Raw genomic sequence first — 14,604 nt, 5'->3', positions numbered from 1 at the left:
TCAAATATCTGTACTTTTGTTAGATATTTGCTGACCTGATATCACCACAATGAATGAAGACATAGTGACAGAGTTAAGGCCTAGCAAATATAGCTATAAGACATAGCACACCTATGCCTATGTAGACTGTTTTAAGGAGCTGAATTAAATAAATTTTAACTGCTTGCTTTTCATTATATGTGATGTAGCTGTCTTTCTAAACATGTTGGATAAACTTCATTATAGGCCTAAAAGGAAGCAGCAGTGAAAAATGAATGGCAGCCATACCTTTGTTCAGACTTTGAAGACATTGTGTATGAACGGTAGGCACCCAGTCTTAAGGTACTGCATGAACTTTATAGCTTATCCAAAGTTCTGACAGCTTTTTTCTATTTTTTTTAAAAAGCATAGAGAAGGGAGGGGGTTGTCACCCCATTTGAACTTTGAAAGCCTTTACTAGTACTTTGTACTTCTACTTTCAGTAGCCTACTTAAGTATGCTTTGTAATAGGCTACCTGTCATACTTAAGTACTAGGAATAACATATTTGTTTAGCCTTTTACTTAAGTGGTATGCTTATAGATGACTTTCACTTTAAGTCATTTTCTGATCAAATATCTGTACTTTTACTCAAGTGTGGGTTTCAGATATTCTGGTAATGAGGAGGGTGGTGCATACCGTCATATCACATCCTGAGGGTGTAAGCTTTCAAAAAATATATGGTATATGGTAGAATCAGTTTCCCCTTCATGGTTTAGAGCAAAATCTACATATACTTTTCCACCTAAATCCAAAGAATCCCACTCATTTCAATGGGAAATCTACATAAACTCTAATTGGAGGGCACCTTTTTATCAGCTTGATTGGCCCTTGAACCAAAATTGTTCTATGGACCTTTATCTACAATTTAGAAGTGAAAACGAAACTTTTGCATTAATTTGAAATGAAAATAACAAATGGCCTACACAGAACCCCACTACACTGGAACCTTTGCCCAATAGAATCGTCCTCTTTCTGACTTGCATGAGCTCAGGTCAATTAGGCCTGCAGGCCATAAATAGCAAATGGCAGCTCAAAACTGGTAATATCCAATAGAACATAAGCTTATATTTGATATCACAACATTAGATGATAATATATATGTTACTCTGGATTTATAAGAAGTCATAATGCAGCCGTCATTTTTGACCGGGAATACAAAACTAGTGAACATAAAACGAACACAACAGGAGGGCTACGCTGTAAACTTAAGCTATATCGTATACACAACATGGTGTGAGCTCACCAGATAACAAGAATACACTAAGCCTACAGTTTTGTATGTCGAACTATAGTCCCTAGCTGGATAGCAGGGATTTCAGGTAATAATTAAGTCAGATAAGCGTCAATTTAACAACCAAAGCTCCGCGTCCACCCTCTCCATAACATGGCTTGCTAGATAGTTAGCAGGATGGCTAATGAAGAGAGTTGGATAACTCAGTGACAAAACAATCAAACGTCAACTTGGTCATTCACATGTACTTTACTTCGTGTTACAAGAGAGACGTATTTCACCTTAACGAAACTTCAGTATCGCAGGTGTACGTTTCTAATCAACATTCAACATTAACTTACTACTACGCACTATGAGTATCACATTGCTAAAAAGCTAACACAAACGCCATGGATTCGTTTGGCGGCCTCTGGGGTCCTTCATGATAAAGCATTTTTGTTGTTATACTTTTGTAGTTATTCCCTTGGGTTTCTGTAATTAAAAAAAACGATACATCTTATGTGAAGAGATATTATGATATATCACGTGTTGTATTTTTATTTACTGGTGCAATTCGACTGCAAATTTCTTTGTATTAACATTACAGGCTTAACAGATGGGACGCCGGTTGTCGCTCATTGATGGCGTTGAAGGGTAGCGACTAGCGCGAAATTTTAAGAAAGGGGGCGTGAAGATACTCACCACAATGCACCTCGTTCGCGAACTGCCAATAAAAACCGACGAAAGAGCGGAAGACTCCCACCACGAGCCCCGGATTCAGGCGCACATCACGAAGAACAGCCTTTGCTCTTCAGCACACGAGGCGTACAGCAGCAAAATGTCTGACGAGGGAAAACTGTTCGTCGGTGGACTTAGCTTCGACACAACGGAGCAGTCCCTTGAAGAAGCTTTCTCTAAGTATGGGGTTATCTCTAACGTTCACGTTGCCAAAGATCGGGAGACCGATAGATCGCGTGGCTTTGGTTTCATCACATTCGACAACCCAGACGATGCAAAAGACGCCTTGGAGGCAATGAATGGACAGTCTGTCGACGGCAGACAGATCCGCGTGGACAAGGCCGGAAAGCCTGGCGGCGGCGGCGGCTACCGTGGCGGCGGAGGCGGCGGCGGCTACCGTGGCGGTCGTGGCAGAGGAGGATATGGAGGTGGCGGTGGATATGGAGGCGGAGATCGTGGATACGGTGGCGGCGGAGATCGTGGATACGGTGGTGGCGGAGATCGTTCCTACAGCAGAGGCGGTGGCGGCGGCTACTCCAGCCGGAGTGGAGGTTACTCCTCAGGAGGAAATGGCGGCTACTGAGATCGACACATCACAAAGATGCCCACCGCGAGAAAACCCAAATTGGTCAAGTTCTCTCTTGTTTTCTTGGCGATTTGCAAATCGCGCATTCCTATGTTGAATTTTATTTACTTACAAAACAGTTAGAACAAGTTAAAAGCAAATCTGCCTCGTTGTTGGCATATCACACAGTCTCATTTGCAGCCAATTCTTGGTCCTTCATTCAGTAAAATCAAACAGCCTCGTTTGTGAACCAAAAAAACGAATTAATCTTTTTGTAAAAATGTTGCTTTGTCATAGTGGATGGTGACTTCCTGCTTTCTTTTGGGCCAAACCAATCCGAACAGTTTTTGTTCCGTTGTAGTTTTTTTTTATTTGAAAAGAGACGTGTCTGCCACACAGGCATCCTTAAGACCAAACTAAATTGTCATTGTCTTATTTTGGCTAAAACGCCGCATTTAATAGGGTCCATGCAGTTTTTCATGAAGCGCTTGCCAAACCAGAAAAGAAGTATTTGTGTGAGGTGACGTAACAACGCGGGGTGGGGGAGGGGCACGATCCAGTTTCCAAAGCATGGCTTCCTTTCAGACTGGTGAACTGCCCTGCTACTACTGGACCAGATTCGGCCCGCTACTGGCCCAGCCCCAGCTCAGCCCCTCCAGGGCTCACTACCCCCCTCTTCAGTCATTCTGGGGTATCTGAGACTCTTGCTCCTCCGAGCCTACAGTTTCTCTCGCTTTTTTTTTTTTTTTTATTTTGTATTTTTTATTTTATTTTCCACAGTTAACTATGGACTTGAAACAAACTGTTAGGCTAAAGGAAACAAGAACAGCAACAAACATTCAAACGAAAAAAAGTAATCACTGTCGGGGAGAACCTGTTCAAACCTGTTCACACGTGCTGATATCCTCCCTTCACATAGAGGGGAGAGAACGTTACTCTGTGCCCTGCTCTCTCTGTACCAACTCTTATTTGACATTCCTCAGTTCTTTTGTTGTTGGTTCTTATGTGTGTGTTTTTATTTTTGGCTTCATGAAGCCCAATTAAACGATGGATTTGTTGGAAAAAACAAAAGTGTTTTAGATTCTACAACATGTTCTGGATTCATGCTCTGCTATTGGACACTACTCATGCTTGCTTTATTAAGGTAGTAAACCTGACGATACCCTTAACATGAATAACTAGTAATATAAAGTACATGGAAGTGTGTAATAGTTCTGCAGGCTAATACTTCTGTAGTCATTGCTGTGTTTTACTGTAGTCTTAGTACATATAAAGTATTTACCAAAATACTATCATACGTATAGTACCAAAATGTTACATCACTACAAGATGGTGGTTCAGCGTATTGCTTAGCCTGATGTCGTCATACTCCATTCTACTGTTCCAATGAGACCAATTCCAACTGCAGTCAGGCAGACTGCATTCTTTGTATTCCTCACTACACCTTTCAATGAATCTGGATCTCGATTTTGAAACTGCTGAACCTGTGTGAGAAATGGTACCAGATTCAAGTTGTTGGATCTGTTTGATTTTGGGATAAATCTGGTTAAAACTATAGTGTTTGCTTGGTGTAATTTAGCACCAACAGTAGCTGCTTGGCATGTTTAGCACCAGTCAAGCTGATTTAGCACCAATCAGTTTTTTAAAAATTTAAATTTTAAAATACAAAAATAGACACCAAGTTATTTTGATACAAAAAAAATTGGCCTCAACCCAATAACATACAAATTAGATTTTGTATTTCATACATACATATTTTAAATACATATATCAGAAATTATGTGTAGGCCTAAGTTATAAGTTAACATGAAATGTTGTAATCCACCATCATTTAGTGTAAGACTGTTTCTCAAACTTTTTGAGACCAAGGACAACTTTACCTCAAAAACCTCACAGACCACCAGCTAAAAAAAAACCAGATCTACTTCAGTAGTATATTAGACAATAGGCCTACTCACTGAACCACCTTGCTTATTGTGTCGGAGGATTCATATGATTTAAACTGGTGTAGCTTACATAGGCAATCTAGCAGAAATGTTTACATACAAGTTGGTTCAAGATTGCAACCAACTCATCTATATTATATTTTACCAAGTCTGCTCACGGACCACTTGGGATAGCTTGCGGACCACACTTTGAGAAACACTGGTGGACGACATACAGAGGATGGCTTGGTCGATGCAGCATTCATTCTTTATTTCAATAAAAATCTGTAACAAAGCACTTAAAACACACTCGGGCTGACCTCATAAGCATTTCAAACTCTTGCCAAATCCTGCACTCTAAATGTAAATTAATTAGACTTCTCATGCAAACAGGTCTGGCAACCTTTTGGTATTCTGTATGATAATTTAGTTTTTATCTTCCCCCTTTCCTGGGATGGTTCTCAAAGGTCTACACCCAGCACTGTACCTTGACTGTTCCCTTTGTTGTAAGTTGCCTGGGAAACGTGTCAGCTAAATGGCTAAATGTAAATGACTAAATGTAAATGTTATTCACACCTCAGCTGGCTTCTTGGCCCTGCATGGGCCTTTTGTTTGTTATCTTGATAAGATCACCATCTTGGAGATTATGCTGAATCTCATGTGGTCATGATGCAAAAAGAAACACAAAGCCACCGGAACTGTCAGTGGTGTAGTCTATGTGATACGCAGGACTATGCAGTATACCCACTTAAAAACCATCACCATCTCAGTATACCCACTTAAAATAGGCAAGGATACGTGTTAACATTTGGGGTTGATCACAGTACAGCCACTACAGCTAACTACTAAATCACAGTATATCTACTACTACAGCTAACTAGACTACACCACTGGGAACCGTGTAGTTCTAGGGGTAGCCTCTGTACAGTTCCTCTGTACAACCTCAATTCCAAAACAGTTGGGATGCTGTATATGTAAATGAAAACAGAATGCAACGATTTATAAGTCATACTAATCGTAAATTACCAGAAAAGCCCAACTACAACAAGAGTAATTATATTGTTTATGAGAAGATAAATGTTCATTTTGAAATTGATGCCAGCAACACGTCTCAAACACTTGGAACAGGGGCATGTTTACCACTGTGTTGCTTCACCTCTTCATTTAACAACATTATGCACATGTTTAGGAACTGGGGAAACCAGTTGCTGGGGTTTGGAGAATGAAATGTTATCTTATTTTTACCCGCTTTAGGATTTCAGTCCACGATGCACAAATGTGACAGGTCTGGACCGCAGACAGGTCATTTTAGCACTTGGACTCTTTCACTATGGAACTGTGTTGTAATCAAAAATGCAAAATTTAGTTTGCCACTGATTTCCTGAAATATTCAAGGTCTTCAGAGTGCTACTACCTGCCTAATAAATACAAAAACAATAATGTACCTATATAGAGAAGAAAATGTATAATTTATACATGGCAAGACACAATAAACATACATAAATACACACACATAAATAAACATACAAATAAAGACAACATTGCATTAGGTTAAATAACTACTAATATGATATTACTGTATTATGCATATTATGCAAAACAGATCTCACAGAGATGTTGATCTGATTAAAAAAAAAAAAAAACTTTCCATTGGAATGAAGTTGACATAAAAATGCCAGGTCACCATAATCACTAAATAGGTCTGTGGGATTCAGGCCTTTGGGTCTGAAAAGTGCCTTTAAACATATTAAAATGTAATGACATGATATAGATAAAGAGGAAAGTTGAATGGAATTGAGTTAGCTGGCCACAATAGACGCAAACTTCTCCAGTCTCATGCGCACGTCCTCGTCTTCCTCGTCGCATTCGGCGATCCGACTCCTGATGAGCTCCAGAAGTTCCCCGTAGAAGCTACGCGTCCACGGGACGTCCTGGCGCCGCTCGGAGCTCCGGCACACCTTGTGGAGGATGCCCATCAGCTTCTTGGTGCTGTTGCCCTGGCAACGCTTCAGGACCCACTGGCACCACGCCTTCCATATGAGGTCATCGGTGAAGGACACGGTGACGCACTGGCTGTCCAGCGACGCACCGTTCAGCAGCGACTCCTCCTCCTCGCTCACCTCGTTCCAAATCGCACTGCGGAGTAGGCAGCTTCAATCAGCCTTGGGGATCATGCATGTGTGTGTGTGTGTGTGTGTGTGTGTGTGTGTGTGTGTGTGTGTGTCTGTGTGTGTGTGTGTGTGTGTATGTTTGTGTTTGTGTGTGTGTGTGTTTGTGTGTGTGTGTTGTGTGTGTTGTGTATGTGTGTGTGTGTGTATGTGTGTATGTGTGTCTGTTTGTTTGTGGGTGAGTGTGTTGTGTGTGTGTGTGTCTCTTTAATTCCAATTTCATATATTATTATATATTATAATATATTATTTTAAATAGTTTCATGTTTTGAACTGTTGCAATGTATCTACCCTTGGTATAATTTAACAATTGCTGATTTGAAACTGATTTAATTTCACTGATTTCATCTCAAGAAGTGTGTCCTTTTAGCTCATCACCAGTGACATCATTTCTCTAGTCCATTGGGTATTGTGCATTCAAAACACAACAAGGCTATTTGGCAAATCCTCCACATATCTGGGCTAAACTGCAGACTTTGCAGAGGAGACTGCTGGTCTTTGCTAATTTACTCACACTACAGTCTGCAGTGGGGACGGTGTAAGTGCACTCAGAGACAGCAGGCCTTCATAGCTAATCCTGTTCCCCTCCATCCTGCACAAGATCAAAGAAGTCAAATGATTTAATATAAACAAAACAACAGAAATACTGTATAACTCTACAGGCCAATCTTGTCCCCTAGCACAAGATCAAATGATTTAATATAAACAAAACAACAGAAATACTGTATAACTCTACAGGCCACAGTAGATGATCTTGTCCCCCTCCATCCTGCACAAGATCAAAGAAGTCAAATGTGTACTGTAGATGTAAACAAAACAACAGAAATATAACTCTATGGGGCAGCTGTACCACATAGGGGTCCACATGGCCACGGCACCCTGGGCTCAAATCCAGCCCACGGTCATCCCACGGCACCCTGAGCTCAAATCCACGGTCATTTAATTTCCCCACCCCAGTCCACCCCATCACTCTCTCCCACTCGCTTCCTGACACTCTTTTGTTCTTACTTGAATAAAAGCCCCAAACTATAATAAAGCGAATAAGGGGAACCCCCTGGGCCTCTGTGGGATTGTGGCCATATGGAAAGGAAAAGGCAGCTGATCAGTCCAGAGGAAGTTAGCATTAGCGCTCCATTCGCATTAGCTCTTCTCAGTCACATTGTGTGAGCACTGAGCAGGTGTGGAAGAGAAACTCACCATATCTCCCGCAGGGATTGCCTGCACTTTATGGCATCAGCGAGGACCAAAACCTCTTCATCACCAATATCAGACCAACCTAAACTAAAGAGATCTCAATAAGGTCAATGTTGATGTTACACAGCAGATAAAAAGCATGGCATAGTCCAGCATAGAGCACAGCATAAAGCACAGCATAGAGCTCAGCATAGAGCTCAGCACAGCATAGAGCATAGAGTTTAACAGAGTTCAGCATAGAGCTCAGCATAGAGTTCAGCATAGAGTTTAACAGAGTTCAACATAGAGTTCAGCATAGAATTCAACATAGAGTTCAGCATAGAGTTCAACATAGAGTTCAACATAGAGTTCAGGACTCTTAGGAACTTACCCAAGATACGTTAAGGTATCTGAAGATTGTAACACTTGAGCGATAACATGTATTACTTCCATGTCAAGGGTGTTCTCACCAAGCCTGATCAAAAATAATGACACATGAGTACCATTGTGGTTCATACTTCCCACTCTGTGACAGCTGCACAAGACAAAATAAAACCAATGAATATTTACATGATATAATAAAGTATATATCAGTGGTCATTTAAAATGTTTTTAATCATAATGCTAATGTATTATCAAATTAAATATATTGTTGGTAATTAATCCAAACCACAATTTAAACAGCAAACAATAACTAAAACCTAATTTGTACTTGTAATTATACAAAACAGAACAGTATTTTTAAGCCACTGTCACCATGGAACTGAAGAAAACAAACCCACCACAGACTCCGACACCTGTTCAGGTGAGGTTGCAGGACAGTTAGGCCTGCGGCAGTGATGCTGGACCCAGTGAGGTCCAGCTCTGAGATGGTCCCCGCCGTCTGCCGCAGGAAGTGCTTCACCACAGCGTAGTCCATGGGCGAGAGGCTGACATCGCTCACGTTCACCCTCAGCGTGCTGGGATGGAAGTCCAGGAGCAGGCTGTTGTCCTGCTGCTCGAAGAGGCAGTGGAGCTGAGTGAGGATGGGGCCTCCGGATTCACACAGGGCCTGGAGGCTCTTCAGAAGCCCCTCACGGTAGACCTCTGCTCGGGTCGCCGACGGGTCCAACCCCACGCTACTGGACAGCAGCCTCTGGTTCCTCTCGGAGAGCAGCCCAGACAGGAAGCGGTCAAACAGGTCCAGGTGTCCTGCGGTGACCTCGTCCTCCTGGCGACGGCTGCTGGAGTTGTTTTCGACGTCCGGCGACGCCACCTCTCCCGCTACGGCGCAGTGAAGCGCTGCGAAGAACTCCTGGACAGTGAGGTGCGTGAAGGAGAAGACGTCTTCGGTGAAGCCCGGCTCCTGCACAGACGTCTTGTCCAGGAAGGTGCTGACCATGGTGGAGTCGGGCAACTGCACGGCCTCCATGTCACTGCTGTAGAACAGGGTTTCGTGGGCCATGAGTTTCTCGTAGGCCAGGTTAGCTAGTTTCAGTACGATCTCTCTCAGTCTCTGCCGTTCGCTCGCATTGTCCACACGTCCATGGGAGTGTGACCGCAGCAAGGCCACCAGATACTGGGTGTATATGTCTGTCATTGTTTTGGGGCTCTCCCTGGCCAAACCATCGCTGTCTTTCAGGATACTGCACACAATATGGCAGAAGGCAGGGATGTAGCAAAGGGTTAGCATTATCTCGTTAGTGGCGACCTTCTCAAACATCTGTTGGGCGAGCGGTTCCTGTTGGAAGTATCGCTCGAAGAAGTCTCTGATCTCTGCAGAGGAAAATCCTGTAATGACGGCAAAGCAGTTAACCGAGGCCACCGGCACGTGGCTGACAGCCATCGGCCGGCTCGTGAGGAGCACGGAGGCTTCTGGAAGGAGCTCGCCTTGGATGAGGCTGGAGATGACCTCTGTGACCTCTCCCTCCTCACCTGGCTCGGTCACAAACACGTCCACATCAGCTGTAGACTTGTAGTGCTTAAACTCGTCAAAGCCATCGAGAACGATAAGGAGTTTGCTCTCGTTGGCTAGGATGGCATCCACACATTTGCTAAGGTGGCTGTTTTTGCGAAGCACCAGGTCCCGGAAGCTCACCGGCTTCGAAATGAGGTTCAGGTCCCGGAAGGTTAGCTGAAGGATAAAGTCAAACTGCACGTGCTCCACATCGCTCCCAAAGTCGTACAGGATCTTCTGCACGAGGACCGTTTTGCCGATGCCGGCCACGCCTGTCACCAGGACCCTCTTGGGTGGCCGCGAGCCGGCGTTGTTAGTGTTAGCGAAGAGCTGCGCGGGTTTGATGAGCCTCTTCTCCAGGGCCTTCCCCTGCAAAGCGACACGCCGCTGGCCGAAGGTCAGCACCTCGTGCTTCTTCAGCTCCAGGCTGTGGTGCCCCTTCACCACCAGCAGGTTCACGTAGTGCTGGGGAAGGGGACCTGCTCGCCGTGCCGGGTGTTGTAGAACAGAATACTCTCACTCCGCCGGCGCAGCACAGCCTTGTGCTTCTGCATCACACTGGAATATTCTAGAAGCCAGGGAAATACATTGAAAAATAGAATGTGCATCCACTTGGCATTGATTGATTTTAGAAATATATATATATATATATATATATATATATATATATATATATATATATATATATATATATATATATATGATTAAATATAAATTAGAATACTTTGTAAATGTGGTAGTCCATGGTTTATTTTGTTATATCATTACCAGGAACATTATATTGTAATGTATTAGCCTATTGTGATAAGAGGTATTTAACAAAAGTAACACAGTGTATTACTGTAACAACAATAGTGAGGAGGCTTTCAAATGTGAAACAGAACTGGAAATGCTCTGGAAATTTGTCACTGGGCTTGGACTTCACATGATACTACTGTTGTATTGGTCAGTAGTTGCAGCTGTCAAGTAATGAAATGTAGCCGCCTCCTCTTGGTAGCAGATCAACAGTCATTGTCAAGTGAATACACATTTACATTACATTTATTCGTTTTATCCTTTTATCTAAGGCGACTTACAGCAATAGAATTTTGTTTTTCAAGACCATTGCTAGGAATTACTATTGCATGTTTAACAATAACAACATTAAATACGTTATCCTTGGGGATAACTTTCAAAGCAATTTTTTCATTTTTCATTGGTTTCAACCAATAACCAACGAGATGCGCGTTTAGGAGAGTTTTAATTGCACGGGTGGGAGGGGGAGGGAGTAGCGAGCTAGCTCTCTGTTTTGTTTAAACATCAACAGAAGTGACGTATCCCCGCTATCGCTGATACAACCTTTAATTCATATGTCGGTCTGTTTATGACTCTTGGGTGGTGTTTAGACGACACTGAAAACAATGCAGACGGTAATATTTTTCTGCGTTTGACCCTGTCATTTATATACTTATATTTATATAGCCATTTAGATGCAAATGGAGTTTTTAAAAATTCTGGCCAGAGTGGAGATTTTGGAAAACTTTGGTTGCTCGTTTGCACACTCTGAGAACCACTGTAGCCTAACTTTTGAATCGTATAGCCAATTTTCATGAAAAAATTAATCACTGTAATCATTAATCACTGAATCCTTGGATCCTTCCCTGTCTGTTACCGTTGGTGCAATTGAGCCAGTAAATGCATTTCTATGAGAAAACATTTTTTTTTTAGTCGGGTCAATTTCTGGTTTCCAGTGGCCAATTGGACAAATTGTTTTAGTATGCCCTAGAGAACAACTGTGCCAAATTTGGTGCTTGTATGACTATTTGCACGATTCCACTGAAAAACTGCTCTTAATTGCCTAACTGTACTGACTTGTTTATGGAAATTCAAAGGGGAATCTCGGTAAACACCTAGATCTCTGACCTCACTGTGGCAGTTTACAGCCTGTGATGGAATCTCGGTAAACACCTAGATCTCTGACCTCACTGTGGCAGTTTACAGCCTGTGATCCAAGTGCCCTGCTTAGCTTAGCAACAGAGCTAAGCAGACCAAAAATAATTATCTCTGTTTTCTTTTTATTTCATTGTTAGAAATGTGTAGCCATCCAACTCTTTATGTCACTAAGGCATTAAACAGGCTTTAAAAAGTGCAGGAACTTTCAGTTGTGAATGGCAAGTAAAATGATATAGCAGTGATATTGAATGTTGTGTTAATCAAATAAAGTCTATCTGTCTGTCTGTCTGTCTATCTGTCTGTCTGGATCGTTCTTGCTCTTACCTGCATTGTGGGTCGGAACGATGCTTTGCACCGACACCTCAGTGCTGACGTCGCTCAGGTGGCTGACTGCCAGGAGGAACGTTCCGGCGGCTTCTTCGCCTTTGCAGTCCAGAATGTCCAAAACCTTCCGGACTCTCCCCCTGGGCCCCCTCTCACACAGCACCTCCTCGCGATCGTCACGTGTGAACACCTCCCTGGACACCAGTGTCTCCAGGACGAGGTCCACACTCCCCTCCACCCGGTCCACCAAACCCCCCCGCATTTCCCGCAGGGTCCGCAAGCAGGATACTACAGGTGTCCTCGTCATTCCCAAGATAAAAATGACCTCTCCTGGTTTCGGCTATAGAGGAGTGAACTATTTTTCCCTTACTACTTAACTGGCGTTGAGGTTTCACCACGAGGACAAGCGGCTGTGGCTGAACTTGCCTCACAGAGCAAATACGGCTCTGGTTTCTGTTATCACTATTGGAGTCTGTTTGGAGAGAGAGTGAGAGAGAGGAAGGGCGAGAGAGAGAGAGAGAGAGCGTGAGAGCGAGAGAGAGATGAAGAGAGGGAGAGTTGTGGAATGCATGTCTCAGCCTGTGCCTCTTATACACATACACACACTCCTGAGAAAACAGGAAACTTTGACTTCTTTTACGGGATGATGCAAGGCAGTACAATGTTTTCCTAATACTAGGCACTCTAACCCAGAGTGATGTACAGTGAGATATCTACAATAAAGTATACTTTAAATACTAAAGTACTTTATCTTTACAGGGACAGTCTCCTGATATGCATCAATATATTTAAAAAAGAATTGGTGGTGAACTAGAGTGATTCCAAACTAACTAATGATCCCAATAATATCAGATGGGATATTAATATCAGATGTAGTGGATGAAACGTGTCTGAGGTTAACAATCAGAGGTGAGGAATGGAAATTCATTTATTAACACAATAAAGAAACACACAATCTCGCATGCTTTGATCAAATCACGTCATGAACATCAAAACAACAACAAAACAACAGCAAAGGAACAACAAATGAACACTGCAAAATCTATACCTATGTCAAAATCAGTTTTCATTTACAGAGTAATTGCACTTGAGCAACATCAAACAATGTAATAAATAGTTACAAGGAAAATAAAATAAGCACATAAAAAATACTGAGGCCGAAGAGACTATTTACACAAACTTGGAGGGGGTTTAACAACTTCCTGTTTTTAACACGATGGAAGCATTGTAAGGCTGTTTTTGTTTGACGTAGTCTACTCTCTAAGATGAGATGAAGCATTATAAGGCTGTTTTTTTTTGACGTAGTCTACTCTCTAGGATAAGATGAGGGTCTGAGATGAGCAATGGAATATGCTTTTAGCCAAGTGGCTGCTTGCTCATATCACACTTAAATGTCCATTTGCTCATATGCTTGAGATGACTCATTGCCTGCAACTTCTCTGATTTCATGACACTTTCAAATCATGAGATAGTGATCCTGCAATGAGTTAGAAGACCCTCTTGGACGTGTTCGAATGGATTACATAAACTGTGGCTGCATTTAGCAAGTCTTTTTCTAGGAAGGTTCCTAGATCCTATGGGTACGAACTGACTGAATATTTGTGAAAAGAACTGTTTGGATTCTCGACATGCCTTTAATGCTTCCTTTCAAATCTCCTTTAGCATACGGTACAGTGAAGCATCTTTGTGAGGGTCATAGTGTTGTCCCAGAGAACAAAAAACAACCGATGTGACACAAGTCAATAACACCTGCCTTCCCATAATTACGGAGCCTAGTGTAAATAAGGTTGGATCCTCTTAAATGTGCGGTGGTATTTTCGTAAGTACTTATGATATCATCCTCATATCCTTCCTTGACCTCATGACATTCTCCATTGTGGTCAAGGGAAAACGAATAGAAAAACGCGATAGGAGAAAAAATCCAAACCCAATCGGTATCTTTGAAATGTCTTTTACAATATATGTTTGGGGCTTTTGCCTGTATGGATAGAACAGTGGAGAGAGACAGGAGAGAGAGAGAGAGATGGGGTGGGATCAGGACATGAACGCCGGAGCAGAGAGAGAGATGGGGTGGGATCAGGACATGAACGCAGGAAGGACTCAAACCTGGGCCCCCATGAGCACCCATATATTTGGGGGTTCCCCTGGCCTTACAGCTGGCCCCATGACATTGTAGTTTAAATGTGACGTCTGCAGGAGGAAATGAGGATCTAACGTCATAGAAACCCAGAAGTGAGCCCGGAACCATGCCTCTCTCTCTACGACTCAGAGAGGAGTAGGCCGACAGGCCTCTGAAGTTCGCCTACAAAAAGGACCCAAAGCTGCCATCTTTGCCCATATAAGGAGATCAGGATCCTTTACAGTACCCGCAATTCCTTATATAGGCAAAGATGGCAGTATTTGTAGGCAAGGTCTATTAGATTTCCAAATGGAAAGTAGCTTATGTCACAATGACAGAGCAAGAACTAGATAACTAGATGTTATCCTGCAAAATTCCAGGCTTCCAGATTTTTAAAAAGGTCATTCTAATGATGAGCAAGTTCATAGGCACGTTTCTCAAGAATAACAATGACTAGATGTAATATTGGAAACACTTTGTAGCCAATGTGGCCT

At 42.6% G+C, this 14,604-nt stretch overlaps 2 protein-coding genes across 2 annotated transcripts; one reads left to right on the top strand and one right to left on the bottom strand.

The window, feature by feature from the left end:
- Positions 1-1,921: 1,921 nt before the first annotated feature.
- On the top strand, positions 1,922-3,604 carry LOC125289604 (cold-inducible RNA-binding protein-like). The gene has a single exon (XM_048236550.1). The coding sequence runs from the start codon at positions 1,937-1,939 to the stop codon at positions 2,549-2,551; it is 615 nt and encodes a 204-aa protein (XP_048092507.1). The 5' UTR covers positions 1,922-1,936; the 3' UTR covers positions 2,552-3,604.
- A 2,341-nt stretch (positions 3,605-5,945) lies between these two features.
- Positions 5,946-12,484, bottom strand: LOC125289504 (NACHT, LRR and PYD domains-containing protein 3-like). The gene is given in 7 exon segments (XM_048236397.1): positions 5,946-6,594; positions 7,141-7,218; positions 7,824-7,907; positions 8,191-8,274; positions 8,582-10,205; positions 10,208-10,303; positions 11,992-12,484. Coding segments are annotated over 7 exon segments (2,610 nt in total). The 5' UTR covers positions 12,299-12,484; the 3' UTR covers positions 5,946-6,257.
- Positions 12,485-14,604: the final 2,120 nt, after the last annotated feature.

The sequence above is a fragment of the Alosa alosa genome, chromosome 24 (genome assembly GCF_017589495.1).
Source record: "Alosa alosa isolate M-15738 ecotype Scorff River chromosome 24, AALO_Geno_1.1, whole genome shotgun sequence".
Taxonomy (NCBI): domain Eukaryota; kingdom Metazoa; phylum Chordata; class Actinopteri; order Clupeiformes; family Clupeidae; genus Alosa; species Alosa alosa.
Note: the sequence above shows the minus strand (reverse complement) of the source record. Positions and strands in the feature narration are given on the sequence as shown.

Bases quoted from the DNA above. Each gene is read 5' to 3' on its own strand.
- LOC125289604 (XM_048236550.1), top strand. From the start codon at position 1,937: ATGCACCTCGTTCGCGAACTGCCAATAAAAACCGACGAAAGAGCGGAA.